We start from the raw sequence: 18,050 nt of genomic DNA, 5'->3' as shown, positions 1-18,050 counted from the left end.
TAATGTGGGGCGGTGTGTGGGCCGGTGTGTGGGCCAGTGTGTGGGCCACTGTGTGGGCCGGTGTGTGGGCCGGTGTGTGGGCCAGTGTGTGGGCCAGTGTGTGGGCCGGTGTGTGGGCCAGTGTGTGGGCCAGTGTGTGGGCCGGTGTGTGGGCCGGTGTGTGGGCCAGTGTGTGGGCCAGTGTGTGGGCCGGTGTGTGGGCCGGTGTGTGGGCCGGTGTGTGGGCCAGTGTGTGGGCCACTAATGTGGGCCGTAGGGTTGCCACCCGTCCCTTAAAATACGGAATCGTCCCGTAATTGGAAACTAAAAGACGCGTTCCGTATTGAACTGATACGGGACGCCCTTTGTCCCGTATTTTAAGGTTGCCAGTTTAGTGAGAGAAATAAGCCAGCCGACCTACAAAAACAAGCAAAATTGTGTCCAAAAGTTGCGGAAAATAAACAGACTTGGCAACTCTGGTATGATGGGCGTGCGCTCAGCAGCTCACCGACCAATGAGAATTAGCGCTTTCACGTTGCTAAGAAGAGTTCTGTGCCGTTGTGCCAATCCTCCGTCTGCGCGCTGCGTGATTTCTTTTCGAAGACGCTTTGAAAATGTCTACAGCAGACACTGTGACTCCACCGCGTCCTAAAAAGACAAAACGCCTCCAGAAATACAGACCTGAGTGGGAAGAGGCAAACCACTGGCTTGATAGCGTGCGTCAGTGGAGATGTTTACAAAGCAAACTGTAAAGTATGTATAGGTGTTTTCTGTGGCGCATGGTGGACTGACTGACATCAGACAGCATGCCTCAGGACTGACTGACATCAGACAGCATGCCTCAGGACTGACTGACATCAGACAGCATGCCTCAGGACTGACTGACATCAGACAGCATGCCTCAGGAGAACAATATTCCCGAAATATAAGAACGCAAAGGACCCAAGCACAGGTGTCACAGTTCTTCATAACTGAAACATCTCCTGAGATTGATTCGGTATGGGATATTACATCTTATTTATCTGGTTGTGTTTTTAACTAGATGTCAGTATTTCTATTTACCTGCCCTGGCAGCCAGGAGCCTACCCTTCTTTGCAATTTATTTTTTATTAATCTTTTAATTTGGGTCACACAAGTGTTTCATTGTATTATTGTCCTCTTTCAGTAAAAGTGTTCCCAGGCTTTGTTTTTACAGCACTTTATATTCATAGTTTCAAGTTTCAAGTTTCTTTAATAGTTGTCATACAGAAGTACAGAATACTTTTGTACAAAATGCTTCTTACTGTTGCGCTCCAGAGACTGTGCATGACAAGATAAGTATGAAATAAAAACATAGTAAAAATTAGAAGTAAAAAAAAGAGGTCACAGTGTTCAGTTTAGACATATGTACAATGTTCGTAGACGTAGTTACCATACAATATACAATACTGTGCAGTGTACTAATATACAATGCTATATAGTGCAAGGCATAAATGGACGAGGTGCAGTTTAGGTACAATTCACAGTAGGTGTACGAGTTGTAGTGCAAATCCTTTATCAATAAATATAAAGTGTAAGTGTGTTTGTGTGATCTAAAGTGTGGAGAGTGGGTGCTGCAGTGTGTTGTTTGTTTGAGTGAGTATGTGCGTGTGGGTGTGTGTGCTGTGTGCATTTGATGGTTGTTGCATAGTGATTATTGTTCGTTTAGCGATTATTGTTCGTTTAGCAGCCTGATGGCCTGGGGATAGAAGCTCCTTCTGAGTCTTTCTGTGCTCGCCATAAGACTCCGGTATCGCTTGCCTGACGGCAGCAGTTCAAAGAGGCAGTTGTTCGGGTGGCTCGAGTCCTTAATAATTCTCTTAGCCTTCCCCTTGCACCGCTTGTTGTAAATGTTCTGGAGGGTGGGAAGCCCCCCTCTAATTGTGCGTTCGGCTGAACGTGTCACTCTTTGTAGTCTGCTACGGTCTTGTGCAGTGCTATTCCCAAACCAGGAGGTGATGTTGCCGGTCAGGATGCTCTCTATTGTACATGAGTAGAAGTTCCTAAGGATCTTCTGACTGACTTGGAACTTCCTTAGGCGCCTGAGGAAGTAGAGGCGTTGTCGTGCCTTCTTCACAACACTGTCAATGTGTGTGGTCCATGTCAAGTCCTCGGATATGTGGGCTCCGAGGTACTTGAAACTGTTCACTCTCTCAACTGGTGCCCCGTCGATGCTGAGGGGGCTGTAGTCCTTGACCCCCGACCTCCTGAAGTCCACAATCATCTCTTTTGTTTTGCTGACGTTCAGGGAGAGGCAGTTCTCCTGACACCACTGTGACAGGTTCTCTACCTCTTCCAGGTAGGCCCTTTCGTCGTTGGCAGAGATCAGGCCCACCACTACTGTGTCATCAGCAAATTTGATGATGGTGTTGTTGTTCCGCTGTGCTACGCAGTCATGTGTGTACAGGGAGTAGAGGAGGGGGCTCAGAACACAGCCCTGGGGGGCCCCTATGTTGAGCGTGATGGATGAGGAGGTGCAGTTGCCGGCTCTTACCACCTGGGGTCTGCCCGTCAGGAAGTCCAGGACCCACTGGCACAGGTCATAGTTCAAGCCCAGGTCCCTGAGCTTGGCTATGAGTTTGGAGGGGACTATGGTATTGAATGCTGAGCAGTACAATACAGTATTATGCTCAAGTTGAGGCTATAGTTCAGCCAATTTATTTAAACAATGTTAAATCCAAATAAAAATAGTGACAAAATCCGCCCATTTTTGCCCCAAAAACGCCCCAAAACCGCAAAAAAAAAATGCATGCACGCTCGATGATAGGTGTCCCTTATTTCTATTGGTCAAAGGTGGCAACCCTAGTGGGCCGGTGTGTGGGCCGGTGTGTGGGCTGGTGCGTCTGAATGGCCCGGGCTGAATTTGTGTCCCAGTCCGCCACTGCGTGTTCTCTCTCTCTCTCTCTCTCTCTCTCTCTCTCTCTCTCTCTCTCTCTCTCTCTCTCTCTCTCTCTCTCTCTCTCTCTCTCTCTCTCTCTCTCTCTCTCTCTCCTTCTCTCTCTCTGTATGTGCCTACTCTTTTTGTCCATGCCCCTTCACATGTCATGTTCTGCTATGTTTTATAGCATAATGGTGTTATTCGTTAACACAAAATGTCACTGTAGTGACCGATGATGCCTTTTCTGTAACTTTTATAACGCATGGTATTTTTATCTGCACTGCAATATATTTTTTTCCTTTTTTTCTTCTTGTTGTTTGCTTAGCTATGGGTTGGTTTAGGTTAGCCAGAGAGAAGTTGGGCCAGTTGCCCTGGGGATTGTGTACATCGAATGGGGTAGTGCTGGAGGGTGGGGGGTTAATGTGTGTTTTGTGTTAAATGTTGTACTTTTGTTTTCTTTGTTCTACTTCTTTACACCATCTATTAGTAACACATTTTTCATTTTCTTTGTAATTTGTGTTCACTATGAGTCTCAGAGTTCACTTGAAATTACACTTGATAGGTGCCATGTTCCATCCGCTCAACATAAACTCATTAGGCTGTTATGGCTAATACAGGGTTAATACAGGGACCCCCTTGAGCGGGAAAAGGTGTTTGACTAGCTTTACTAATTGGAACCTAAAGGGACTGAACCACCCTATTAAAAGGTGTTTGACTAGCTTTACTAACTGTCAGTCTATGAGCTATAGCTTCTGTCGGCTTGTTTAAATAACCCCACAGATAATAATGATCTAAACGTATTAATCTTGATTGTACTGAATGTACCTGACGTGCTATTTTCCCTAGTTGTTTACTCAATAAAATAGGGATGGAGAGGACAAAGAGCAACTTTCAGAGCTTCAACAGACAAACAACTCAATGTAGGCCAAGCTAAGCAACAACTACAGAGATAGTAATAGTCAAATCATTGTGTTTGGGGATATACCACTTTTCATCTTTGTGTTATGGATCAATAGCACTTTTCATCTTTGTGTTATGGATCAATAGAGTCCTAAACAAGGGGACATTATTTTGTACATTTTCAAAGGTTTCATAGGGCTTCCTTGAATCTGTGGCAAGAGTTTTGAAAAGAAAATAGTCTAAATTAAATTGTAATAAATTATTTTTACCACACCTTTCTTGTTGTGAACACACTGTTCTCTATGGCTGTAACACACCACATCTTTCACTTTTATAAACTGAGCAGCACATTAGTTACACAGTGTTCCTGGCTCCAAAAAGACAGGTTAATCAAAGCTAATTCATTGCCTGTGTCTCTCTTGTGACCTCACTAAGGGCAATCATTCAGAACAGCTTGTTTAGACCTAGCTCCCAGGCAAAAAGCAAGGATCACATGTCATAACATTTCAGAATGCAAAATCCATACAAAGACTAAGCTAAACCCATTTTCCATAATGCTGTAATACAGAGTACTGGTTACTTTTACTTAACAGTATAGACTTAGACTGTGTGTTTGTGTGTGTGTGTGTGTGTGTGTGTGTGTGTGTGTGTGTGTGTGTGTGTGTGTGTGTGTGTGTGTGTGTGTGTGTGTGTGTGTGTGTGTGTGTGTGTGTGTGTGTGTGTGTGTGTGTGTGTGTGTGTGTGTGTGTGTGTGTGTGTGTGTGTGTGTGTGTGTGTGTTGGTGTGTGTTGGTTGATTGATTGATTGATTGAAAAGTGTATTAACAGATTGCAGAATGGGTACAGTACAGTACAGCTCAATACATACAATTGTTAAGAGGATGCAGACCTGAGAAAGACTTTCGTCTTGTTTCCATCAGGGTCCCCCATTTTCAATTCATCATATGACACACACGACATACAGATAGACAGTACTGCTACATCTATACATTTATGACATACCAGATTTTCAAATACAGTACTGTTTGTGATACTAAAAAAATCCAGAAAAAGAGTGTATATACATTTGACATAGAAACTGTGCATTGGGGGAGGTTGGGTAGGTGGGGTGGGGCTGTACATTGGAGGTGGGGGGGGGGGGGGGGGGGGGGGGGGGGGGTTGGGTAGGGGTGGGGGCACTGTACATTGGAATACTGACATACATTTGACATAGAAACTGTACATTGGAGGAGGTTGGGTAGGTGGGGTGGGGTTGGGTGGGGCTGTACATTGGAATACTGACAAAGCCATGCTTGGTCTTTATTGTACAACTGGGTTAGGACATTTGTAGGGGCCAGTTTTGAATTGCAGTCTCCCGTAGGTATTCTTTGAGAGTGTTTTTGAAGGTGGGTAGTGATTCACATTCCTTTACAGCTTTGGGTAGGGCGTTCCACATTGTTGTGGCATAATTGCGAAACGTGTTTAGTCCCTTGTTTGAGCCGAATCTGGGTTTTACATGATTTGTGGAGCTCCCTCTGGTGTTGTGATCGTGGTATTCACTGACCTTTGGGAAGTATTTTGACATGTACATGGGTACCTTGGTTGTGTAGTGTATCTTGTAGACCAGGCCCATTGCAAGTTGCTGTACTCTGTCGTCTACTCTAAGCCATCCTAGGTTGGCAAAGTGTGCAGGGGTGAGGTGGGTTCTAGGAGTCAGGTCAAGCAGTAGTCTGACTAGTTTGTTTTGAGATGTTTGTAATTTGGTTTTTAGTGCCTTTGAGGTGCTTTGGTACCATGAGGTGCAAGCATAGTCGTAGTACCCTTGAATGAGTGCTCCTGCCAGAGTCTCAGGGTATTCTTGTTTACCAGGGAGGAGATCCGGTACAAGAATCGAGTTCGTTGATTGACTTTTTTTATTACATTGGATGCCATTTTGTCACAGGAAAGATTAGCCTCTAGGATGGAACCCAGGTAGGTAATTTCATCTTTCCTTGTGACAATATTGTCACCCACTGTAACTGAGAAGCCGTCGGTTTTGCTGAGTTTGTTATTTGAACCGAAGAGAATGGACTCTGTTTTGCCCATGTGTAATGATAGTTTGTTGTCGGCGAGCCATATGCAGATTTTGCCTAGTTCCGAGCTGAGGGTTTTTTCAACCTGTAACTTGTTCTTGTCAGAGACCAGCAGGGCTGAGTCGTCCGCAAACAGGAACAAGTTGCAGTCACAAGCTGACGACATGTCATTTGCATAAATTAGGAACAGTAGTGGTCCTAGTATGCTTCCTTGTGGAACACCACAGTTCACTGTGAGGGGGGGGGATAGGGTACCGTTTACCTCCACCATCTGTTCTCTCCCCTCCAGGTAGGATTGTATCCAGCTCACTGATAAACTATCAAAACCAATTGCTTTTAGCTTGTCAATCAGAATGGTGTGATTGACAGTGTCGAAGGCCTTTTGTAGGTCTAGCATGACCATGCCGCAGTATTTGCCCGCGTCCACCTCTTGGTGTGTGTGTCGGTGTGGCTGTGTGGGTGTGTGTGTGTCTGTGTCGGCGTGGGTGTGCAGCAGGGGCGGAGCTAGGGGGTGGCTACCTGGGCTCAAGCCCCGGATGTATTCTGAAAAGCCCCGAATCTATTTAAAAAAAAAAAAAAAAATTTTTTTTTTTTTTTTTTTTACAATTCATCATTGTTACATGAAAATATGTTTGCACCAGATTTAGCAGAAGCTAATTTCCATCTGTGGTCTATCCAGCTGCTAACTGTATTTGAGTGAGTTAAGTCTTGGTGTTATGGTAGACTCAGACCTAAGCTTTAAATCACAATCAACAAGTTGACAAAAACTTAATTCTTCCACCTTAGAAACATAGCTAAAGTACGGCCATTTATAAATCAAAAGGACGCTGAAAACCAGATCCATGCCTTTATCTCAAGCCAACTCGACTACTGTAATGCACTCCTTACCGGCCTCCCGATTAAATACGATGATAACTATTTTATTGCAATGCACTATTGCATTATTTTTTCTATTTTACTAACTATTTTATTGCACTGCACTATTTTACTTTGTATCAGTGAATCATAGACGCCTGGCCATAAGAGCATTCGGAGCATCTCTGCTCTCCCACTATTGAACTTGGGGGAGCAAAGGTATAATCTTGCTCCACCACTTTTTGATTATATGGAAAATATGATATATCCCCCCCCAATATATAAATCTAACCATAACGAGTTTTATAGTGAAAAGAGCAGCTTTATTGGTCAAGATTGAAGGCTCTATATTGCAGGAAATTGCACGTACAGGTTCATTAAATTCAAAAAAAATCTGTCGTGGAGGGGGTCGTGACTGAGCCCCTCCAAACCACCCATTGCCTGCAAAAAAAAAAAAAAAAAAAAAAAAAAAAAGGGGGGGGGCCATCTGGGCTAAGCCCCGGATCTCCTACAATCCTAAATCCGCCCCTGGTGTGCAGGTGTGTGTGTTGGTGTGTATTGGTGTGTGTGTCGGTGTGGCTGTGTGGGTGTGTGTGTGTCTGTGTCGGCTTGGGTGTGCGGGTGTGTGTGTGTGTGTGGGTGTGTGTGTGTGGGTCTCACTGTGTGTGTGTGGGTGTGTGAGATTGATGATTGATACATGATTCCCTTTTCTCCATTAGAAAAGTCGAACATGCTTCTATGTAATAAAAATGCAGAAAATCACATGGCTCTGTGTAGAATTTTTTTATTAGTATTGTATAGTATAGTATAGTATAGTATAACATAGTATGTATAGTATAGTATAGCATAGTATTAATATCTTCAGATTCAACAGAAGGTGGCATCAGATTTTAATTAAAGAAATGTGATTTATAGACATGCAGTTTCCACTCATAAGCTCATAGACTCTGTATATCATTCAGCCATCAGATGTATCACCAGTGATAGTAATAATACTCACCAGTGTGCCCTGTATAATAAGGTTGGGTGGTCCTCTTTGGCAGAAAGACAATTGTTTCTATATAAAGCCATATGTATATACATAACCTCATTGTTGGAATGGACCTCTGGACCATATAGTACACAGACAAATGGCTCACACTTAAAATGCCTATAGAGTTTGCACTGAACTTGGCAGATCTGCCTTTGTCTTCTGCGCTCCTGAATTTTAGCATGGTGTTATTCACCGTCAAAGATGACAACATTTACAAATAAACTGCAGAAGAAATCAGTCGACACCAGTACATCTCAATAAATCTCTTGACTTGACTTGACTTGTTTTCAGCTATTTGTAAAACAGGCTTTTTATTTTCATGATTTATTGCCGAGAACCAGTCCCATGGCCAAATGATGGTTGAATGGCGTTATCTAGAAGAAAGCACAAACAACATTTCTGTTAGGCCAGTACAGCTCTTGTGTGGGACAATAATAGGACAAGTAATAATTCCGCTGCACACAAGAAATTGGCGTCTCATCACCACAGATCAAACTGAGGTTGAGAAAGGGCAGGGACATCAATACTATATGAATTGAAAATGGGGGACCCTGATGGAAACAAGACAAACGTCTTTCTCAGGTCTGCATCCCCTTAACAATTGTATGTATTGAGCCGTACTGTATTGTACCCATTCTGCAATCTGTTAAATAAAGTTTTCATTCATTCATTCATTCACTCCACATTCTTAAAAGGTTATCATAAATCTGAAGTGGACCCAACACACAACTTGGCATGCATAATACCATGGCCTAAGCTGATATTCAAACATAGGATTGTGAATGAAGTAGGCAAAAGCACTACCTATAGTACCAGATGTGACATGGTCACCCTTCCTTCTTCATTTATTTGTGTGAGGATTGGTTCTTTCCCCGCCACACGCTTCTTGGGGTGCTGTGATGATTGGTCCGTTGCCTAACGCACACTTCTAGGTTAAGTATCAATTACCATCACGCACCTGATGTGTGTGCTAATCAGCGCCCCAGAGGGCTTTATATACCTGGACCTTCTTTCTATCGATGTCGGGTCGTTCTGGAATACAACTGCATTTGCCTGCTTTTTCCCCGTTGCTGTTCCTGGTCTACTTTCTCTCCAGGACCTTTCTGTGGAGAACCGCTGTTGAGAACCTTGAACCTTGTTTGGAGCTGCGCCTCGTTTACCCGCTTTACGCGTTGCGCTTGGGTGAGTGGAACCAAACCCCTCTGGATTATTCTGATTGTGTGTTTTAGAAGAGACACTGAAGATTTCGTTACCCCTCTGGATTGTTCTGATTGTGTGTTTTAGAAGAGACACTGAAGATTTCGTTACCCCTCTGGATTATTCTGATTGTGTGTTTTAGAAGAGACACTGCACTGACTCAGCTAAATTGTGTGTTGTGGGGAACACTGAAGACTGTCACTGTCAATTGGTTCTGGACACAGCTAAGGGAGGAGGGAACCACACTGCCTCTGTGTTTCGTTGGACTGTTTCTGATACCTCTCTCTCTCTCCGTTTTCCACCTTGAGTAAAAGCTGGGAGTATCTGCAGAGCCGCTACAACGTCACATGCCATTTCCCCACCGCTATCACCAGGAGGATTCTGCAGAGCCGCAGATGACTCTGCCGAAGGCAGTCTCCCTGTTTGTTTGATAATTGTACTTTACCCTTTTTTTGACTCTGTAAATAAATACGCCCTAGTATTTGGCTAACTCTGAACTACCTGTCTGTGCCGTTGCATTTGAGGTCGGTTACAAACCATAACAATTTGTCTATCTTCGGTCAAATTCCTCCACCTCACTGAAACAATACAAAAGGACAACATAATAAATTTAATTTATATAGCACTTTTCATTACAAGTAATCTCAAATTGCCTCACAAAAGATACATACATAGGAGAAAATAAAAGGTAATAATATAATAATAATACTAATACAAGGTAATATAATAAAGCGTACCTTGTAATTGCGTTTCTCCATCTTTGATTAAAGTATGTGTTTTGTGGACAGCTAATCGAACCTACGGGCTACCCCCCCCCCCTAACCCCGCCTACCCAACCCCCCCCCCCCCCACCCCACCTACCCAACCACCTCCAATGTACTGCGGTGGAAGAATTCTCCCCTCACACTGGTGTCAACCGTGTCTCGCCAGCTGCAACACAGATCACTTTGATTGGTGCCGCCCCCCTCGGCTCCTCGCTGAGCTCGCTCTGTGCGGGAGGGGCTGGTGGTTGAGTACACAGCGCTCATCTCTTCAGATTCTACCCACAAAACGTGTACTGTATCCCCGCTGGAAATATTACCAATAACCAGTGCTTACTAATGTTAGCGTCTCGGCTATTTCTGACCGAATGAGTCAATCATTTGTCTACACCAGGACATTATCTTATTCACAAGGACTTTGTGCTGGTTTTCCACGCTGGAATATGGGGTCGAAAACGTATATAAATATAAGAAATATGCCGTTTTCTGCATTTTTTTGTCATAAAAAGGCAGTTACTATCAAACAAACGGGAATATAAGTGGTTAAAATTCGGAAATATTTGTAATCTTTTATAGATATCTTGAGGTTAGGCTCTTAGTGTTAATCGTGAAAAGATAAATGTTTTAAAAATATAAAAAATTAACAATTGTATGACCTTGAACTTGACGCAACACTTTCCTGCTTAAGCTTATAACTATGCTAAATTTATAAGAAGGCATAAAAAACCATCATTGGTTAGACAATCGTGTAAGATTCTGTTCCAATTTCTACCTGATTGTTTTAGAGTGACCATAGAGAGATTTTTCCAATTTACATACCAAACCTTCTCCCTTTTTCTCATAACCCTCTGGTTGATCCATGTAGATTTCATAATCTATTGGGGCGTGTAAGTAAGCTGTCGTTATATTTGCTTCTATGTGGGCCACGTGTGTTGCAAATGGCCGAAACACACCTGGTAGTCCTTTTAATATCATCGATATCAACAGTCCGTCACTTAACATTTCACCTGTGTTGCGTAGCGCTGTATTGGCGGTTTCCGCTCGTATGATATAGTCTGTAACACTTTTGCATACCCGTCTTCCGGAGCGACGTTAGCATGGTGTACAAGTTAATTATCCGGGGTTTTCCCCTCCCGGCATAATACTGCCTTAATATTTTCAAGGCTTCTCTCGCGTCATCTGGCGCATCCCTCATAATTAATGAAAGGCTCTTGTCGTCTAGCAGTTGGATGAGCTCTGCGTAGGCATCCGCATTTTTCTTTGCGTCTGTCGCTACCTCTTCTTCACCATTCGGTTGTCCCAGGATAGTTTTCTTCAACCCTAATAGGTGAAGGTGCCCCAACACTTTAATCTCCCATAGTTCATACTTAGTCTCATCGCCGTCGAACATCAGTCGAGGCAACCGGCTTGTTCCTCGATGTTCCATGTTAGCTTTGTCTTGCTATCCCGTTAGCACGCGATCCGTTGCAACTTTCTAATGTTGGTTAAATATCATTAATTCTCTCAGAATGACTCCTGGGCCCATAACCTGTTAAGATAATGACTGCAGCTTATCTTTGCATTGCATTCGGAGGAAAGGAATCGATGAGAGACGATGAACTCTTTAGCCTTTTTGGCTTGGTTTATTTCACATTGGTCATAAACATTGTTGCAGCGTGCACCTGCTACTTCAAGGTGCAGCTGAGAGAGAGAGAGAGCTGAGCAGGTGGACACACCCCTTTTATAGGCTCAGTACGTGGAACAGATGTGCGCCTCTACCTTTAGTTAGAGCGCCCCATAGTGTTACAACAACATTACTGCACTTATGATATATACAGAAAACACATTGATATATATATATATATATATATATATATATATATATATATATATATATAGCACATAATAGCACAACTGAGGACATTTTACCTTTACTCTTTAACAGTATGTCATGTAGTATGTCATATGTTATGATGGATTTAAAATGGGGGACCCTGGTGTAAACAAGACAGTCTTTCTCTAGTCTGCATCCTCTTAACAATTGTGTGTATTGAGCTGTACTGTATTGTACCCATTCTGCAATCTGTTAATACAATTTTCAATCAATCAATCAATCAATGAATCAATCAATATAAACGTTTTTTTAAGCAGGCAGAACAGTTGCTACCTAAAATGCATTACGACGACAGGCTCGTGGCTCAGCCAGGGGCTTCTTCTGGCACGTTATAGGTTTGACGCGAGGGGCTTTGGCTCGAGCCTGCAGGTAAAACCCTACTCTGACCTTGGCTCGAGCCCTACTCTGGCCCCATACCGTTCTGCGTGACTGTCACTCACAGGCGCGCGAGGGGCTCTGGCTCGAGCCCTACTCTGGCCCCGTTCTGCGTGGAGCTGTCATTCACAGGCGCGCGAGGGGCCTTTGCTCGAGCCCTACTCTGGCCCCGTTCTGCGTGGAGCTGTGACTCACAGGCGCGCGAGGGGCCTTGGCTCGAGCCCTACTCTGGCCCCGTTCTGCGTGGAGCTGTGACTCACAGGCGCGCGAGGGGCCTTGGCTCGAGCCCTCTGGCCCCGTTCTGCATGACTGTCACTCACAGGCGCGCGAGGGGCTCTGGCTCGAGCCTGCAGGTAAAACCCTACTCTGGCCCCATACCGTTCTGCGTGGAGCTGTCACTCACAGGCAGAACAGCGCTCTCCTGTCGTCGCGCGCTCTCTTGGTTCCTGAATCCTGACTGACCCAGGCAGGCTGTTTCTCTCCACCTTAATCTTCTCTCAAGGACCGACTACGGCCATCAGACAAAATGGTAAGCTGAAAAAAGGAAACGTCTGGGAATAATCTTTTTTAAGATCTGGGTAGTAGGATACTGCGGGCTGTCAGTTGCCCCAAATAATTACCGGCTTCCTCCTTCAGTGACCGGTGCGTCGTTATTACCGGGGGCCGGGGTGTAACCTGTCTATTATCTCTGGTGCAACCAAAATGGATGCTCCAAAGCCCCAAACATATGTACAGTTTCTTCGTCAAATGTATACTCTCTTTTTAAGAAAATTTTTGTATCACAAACAGTACTGTATTTGTAAATCTGGTATGTCATAAATGTCTAGATGCTACAGTACTGTCTATCTGTATGTCATGTATGTCATAAATGTCCTGATGAATTGAAAATGGGGGACCCTGATGTAAACAAGACGAAAGTCTTTCTCTGGTCTGCATCCCCTTAACAATTGTGTGTATTGAGCCGTACTGTATTGTACCCATTCTGCAATCTGTTAAATAATTTTCAATCAATTCAATCAATCAATCAAACGGTGTTAGAAAACAGTGGAATGATGATAATTCATTTATCAGATATGAACTCTGCCAAAGATAATGATGTCATGATGACAATGTTTTGACATTTGTTAGAATCTACAGTATATATACGCAACACCATCCTGAGGCTGGATTTCACAACATTGCCCGCTAACTATACGCAGACAATAATCAGCAGAGGACTGAGCTCCAATATAAATCTACCATGGAACATTAATTAACAAATGTCCAATTATAATATGTTGCACTTGCATCATAAGTGGGGGAAGTTTTCCATTATGCACTTTGCGAGGCACTAATAACTGGTCGCTATTGTTATTTGTTACATAGTTAAAAAACAATGTATTGTGTATTCTATCCTCATTCTGGTGTAAACAAGACAAAAGTCTTTCTCTGGTCTGCATCCCCTTAACAATTGTGTGTATTGAGCTGTACTGTATTGTACCCATTCTGCAATATGTTAATAACATTTTCAATCAATCAATCAGAATATTATGATCCAAACACGCTAGAGCTTGATTTTCTCTGTCTGTCTCTGTCCGCTTTTCTATCTGTCTCTCTCTGTCTATGCCTCCGTCTCTTTGTGTCTAATAATGTTAAATTGGATTTAGAGTATTATATAGTAACAACAGGAAAATAAACAAATACAAATGAAAAAGGAAGCAAGGTGCAGTCCATTTGGACGAAACAGTAACAAACAAAAAATAAACAAAAACAATGGGTATCAGTAGTTTAAAAGAAAAGAGTCAGGGGGTGAAGGGGGTGGGCTACTTGGGACTCAGCGCCATGTTGTGCGAAGGCAAGTGTGAACAGGTGTGTTTTTAGGTGTGTTTTGAAGCGGTTGATGGTGTCAGAGCCTCGGGTGGAGGGGGAGAGGGAGTTCCACAGCCTGGGGGGCAGCTACGGAGACAGCTCGGCCTCCCAGTGTGGAACGCCTGGTGCGGGGGATGGTGAGGAGGTCCGAGACAGGGAAACATGTCAGTGCAAGACGCACGAGAACCTGCAGTTAGCCTTTTCAGTAATGGGCTTCTGTCCACTAAAGGTGTAGAGAAGATGGCAGACACCATCATCTGCGATCCTAATGTGAAGGATTGTGCCTATGGTGTTTGTGGAGAGTGCCAATTAACATGCTGTTCCTTTGGTTAGGCCTGTGACAACAGATCCTATTGGTCTCACTCAGTGATCTACTGAGGTCAATAAAGATGAAAAAATGTCTGTTGTGACAGTCAAAAAAGAGATGATGCTGACAGAGGATAAAGCAGTAGACCAGTTCCAAGATCGGATGGCAAGATTTCGGCAACATCTGGTGGCAATACAGGGAGCTGAGGGAGAAACTTGCGGACAACAAATGCCTTATTCATGTTGACTTCAGTGAGAATTATGGCTGCAAGTACACAAATGAGGTTCAGTCTGTCCACTTAGGGGGATCCCATCAGCAAGCCACCCTCCACACTGGTGCTCTGTACACATCCTCCCAGTCCCCTCTGAGCTTTTGTTCCATCTCCCCTTCTCAGAGGCACGACCCATCGGCCATCTGGGCCCACCTGTACCCGGTGCTGGATTTGACCTTTTGTTTAGTGCTTGAGGCTCTTCAAGCAGGCGCAGTACCTGACAGTCAACATACCAGCTGAGATCTCTGCTGAGATCCCAGCCAAGGCCAGAAGAATTTGTTGATACCATTCCGATGCCGTAGAGGAAAACGACATCCAGGTGAAATTCTTCTGGCCTTGGCCTTGCAGAGATCTCAGCTGGTATGTTGACAGTCAGGTACTGCGCCTGCTTGAAGAGCCTCAAGCACTAAACAAAAGGTCGGTGCAATTAGATATCGCAACATGGAGATACGTTGAGGAATCTATCTGGACAGTGTAGACAGAGACAGACAGAGACAGGCAGAAAGATTAATGTAAGGAAAACCTTAAATGGATTGAAGTGTATACTTACCTAAAAATTTTGACAAGTATTGCAATGAATTAGTGATTAAGATAATAGAATGCCTGAAACAGAATACAAAGTATCCTATACTTACCCGAAATCTTGTCATACTCAGGGCTCCAGAGTGCGACTGTTTTGGTCGCATTTTGCGACCAAAATTCAGTGCAGTGCGACTGGATGTTTTCCCTTGTCGCACTGGTGCACCTCCCAGCAGGTCTGTCTGTCTGTCTGTCTGTGTGTATGTGTGTGTGTGTGTAGCGTCTTTTTTCCCCGTGGCCATGTGCGTTCTCAAAAAAAATAAATCTCTGCCTTTGATTGGCTAGAACACGTGCATTATGCAAAGACCAGCCCCGATCTGCCTCTGATTGGCTCTGATCATCACCCTGAAATTCGTATGGGCTGAATGACAAATAAACAAAATAGCCATGTGAGCATCAACTTTCCGAATTGAAACGATAAATAAGCACAGTGTCTCATACTGGTTTCACAATACAACGTTTCCGAATGGACGTTTGGATGAAACAAAGTGTATGCAGTGATGCTTTCCCAGCGGAACACAAGCTGCTTAACGTTACACAGGTAAGTCATGCACGTTAATTAAGCTATGTAACGTTAGAGTGCAGCCCTTTAGCTTTAGCTTGTGCCTCCCTGGTACCGATTCCACTCATGAGGCTTAAGAGATGAAAGTATGGATCAAGTTGAAAGTTCTATAATTTTAACTGTTTACTATTTAAAAAAAAAATCCCACAATTAACATTAAAAGCCTAATCTCAAGATATCTGTAACAAACTACAAATATTTCCAAATTTTAACCACTTATATTCGTGTTTGTTTGATACTAAGTCAGTTTTTATTTTTTTTTTAAACTGAGAAACGTCCATATTCATCATATATCTATAAATTTTAGACACCATATTACAGCGTGTGAAAACTGGACAAAATCCCGGTGAATAAGAATCTGCCATTATAAAAAAGAAAGGTTGACTATTTCGGTCAGAAATAGCGGTCAGAAATAGCCGAGAGGCTAACGTTAGTAAGCACCGGTTATTACTAATCTATTACTAAAAGGTATGTATTGTTTTATAGTGCATGCCTGGTGTAATTATTCTGTTTATTTATCGATATATGATGTGAAAATTAGGGAGAAGATATTATTTTAATTTTTTTACTATTGCGTTTTTATTGCGGTTTTATTAACATGGAAGTGGATGGGATGAAACTGGACGCCAGGGTATCTCGTGTAACTTTTTTTCGAACTTTATTTTTTAGAGCGTTTCAAATCATAATCTTTTGACATAATGAAAATATATGTAAAATGAAGATATGGTCCCAATTTCATGAAATAATAATAAACACAGACACCGCTGTGCTCACACACACACACACACAAAAAGTCAAGAAAGACAGAATCGGTACCAGAGAGCCACAAGGGTAAAAAATAGCAGGAGCCATCGGCCAACAAAGCTGTTTCAACAAATGGATTCACAAAATGGATTATCATTCAAAGGTTATTCAAGCCTCCCTTGACCAAACTAGGTACGTGACGTCTACTACTCAACCGCAGCAATGTGCGCTATGTGCCCAAACTTTGCTAAAGTGGAGACTCGACAGTACGCTGGAGTGAGGCGTGGACGGAAGTGGCCATTTTTCAAAATAAAATACCAGAAAGACTATTAGTATAGGGAGTGGTTACATGATTGCTGTTTCCGGCCGGTCCACCATCTTGAAAGCACAATGTATTTGCCCATTGCCCATTTCTAAATCGTCTCGTTTAAAACAAATAAAGCATCAACATTTGCATGGTGTACCTTTCTGTGCGTATTCATCCACAATCTATAGCTCAACATGAAAATATTCGCAATTAATTGTAAAAAAAAAATAAAAATTGCTGAATTTTATTTCAACCAAAAATGCATAACAAATAATGTTGGTGATAGAAGGGAACTCATTTTGTGCAAAAATGGAAAGCTTTCCAAATGTTCACAAGGTAGAACAATAGCCGATAATCCATTTCCCCAAAGATAAATCCCTATACGGGTGGACCTCGCAGGCGGTCCAAAGTGACGTCAGACTGCACCTCCCTATTTAGGAGCCAATTGTTTGCATGATTACAAACGATGGTTCGAACATCCGTTAGAAAAAACCCTGGCGAATGTTAGAATCCCAAAAACAGGCTTAATGGGGACGACAGCTCTAACTGGAGCTGAGCTGAATGTGTTAAAATAGACGTAAAAAAGTGAAGGATTGGACTTTAACTGTAATACAATGTTATTTTTTACAATAATTTACATAACATCTTAAGAAATTACTAAAGTGTATGGAAACTGAAAAGGAAGGTAAAGGTAACGCTTAAAATTAGGGATGCTCGATATTGGCTTTTTTACCGATACCGATATACCGATATTGTCCACCTCTTAATTTTCTGATATATATTCCCCCCCCCCCCCCCCCCCCCAAAAAAACTGAATAATTTCAGGTAATTAACATTACATATATCTTGTTGTGGAATTAACACAACATTATGCATTATTACTTTTGACAATAAATAAAATCAGAATTTGTTCTTACTTGCTTGCCTGGGTAAATAAAGGTTATAGAAAAATAAATTACTTTATTGTCCCAGAGCGGAAATTTTACTTTGAACATCACTGCTGCATCAGTCTGCAATAACAAGATAGGACTTGGACAAGAAATAAAGAGGCGACAGCCCACTGTTAGGTCACGGTGGAACCTCAAAGGAATCAACCTCTAGTGTTATTTAGGAGAGCGATGGATGTAGGAAGGAAGGAGAGCTTGTAGCGGTTGCTCTTGTATCTACTTGCTCTGAACCGTGTGGATTCCTAGGCATTTGTGCGATGCAACCTGCAGTCGCCAATTACCACCGGGTCATGTACTCTCACTTCTCTGGGGTCGTTGTATAACGAGTTATATCCTGAGTTCGGAAAAGTCACCAATAGCCAGGAATGACCCAACTCACGCCTATATCTTTTGACAGCTGGGTGCTGAATCCTAAAAGTAGTAGTTGATCATTCGAAAGAAAGAGTGCTCCAAGTTAATTATTTGAATTGCCACACGACAGACGTTTCCATAAATAGCCTTCCTCAGCGTGTAATGGCAATCACAAATACATTCACACAGGTGTACCGACATTATCATCTACTTTC

At 43.0% G+C, this 18,050-nt stretch overlaps 2 protein-coding genes across 2 annotated transcripts in view; both read left to right on the top strand.

Moving 5' to 3' along the window:
* The window catches only part of LOC311226401 (uncharacterized protein), a gene marked incomplete at its 5' end in the record, with an annotated part of 864,333 nt that overhangs the window by 692,164 nt on the left and 154,119 nt on the right, over positions 1-18,050 (top strand). The gene's annotated exons all lie outside the window — the stretch shown is intronic.
* LOC311227554 (elongation factor 2b-like) overlaps positions 13,672-18,050 on the top strand; it is a gene marked incomplete at both ends in the record, with an annotated part of 65,656 nt that continues 61,277 nt past the window's right edge. Inside the window, one exon of the mRNA XM_084313279.1 lies at positions 13,672-13,767. Coding sequence (XP_084169405.1) covers positions 13,672-13,767 — 96 coding nt within the window. The remainder of the gene's footprint in view (positions 13,768-18,050) is intronic.

This window comes from Notolepis coatsorum, assembly GCF_963971535.1.
Source record: "Notolepis coatsorum genome assembly, chromosome: 4".
Classification (NCBI taxonomy): domain Eukaryota; kingdom Metazoa; phylum Chordata; class Actinopteri; order Aulopiformes; family Paralepididae; genus Notolepis; species Notolepis coatsorum.
The sequence above is the reverse complement of the archived record's forward strand: the minus strand, read 5'-3'. Positions and strand labels throughout refer to the sequence as shown.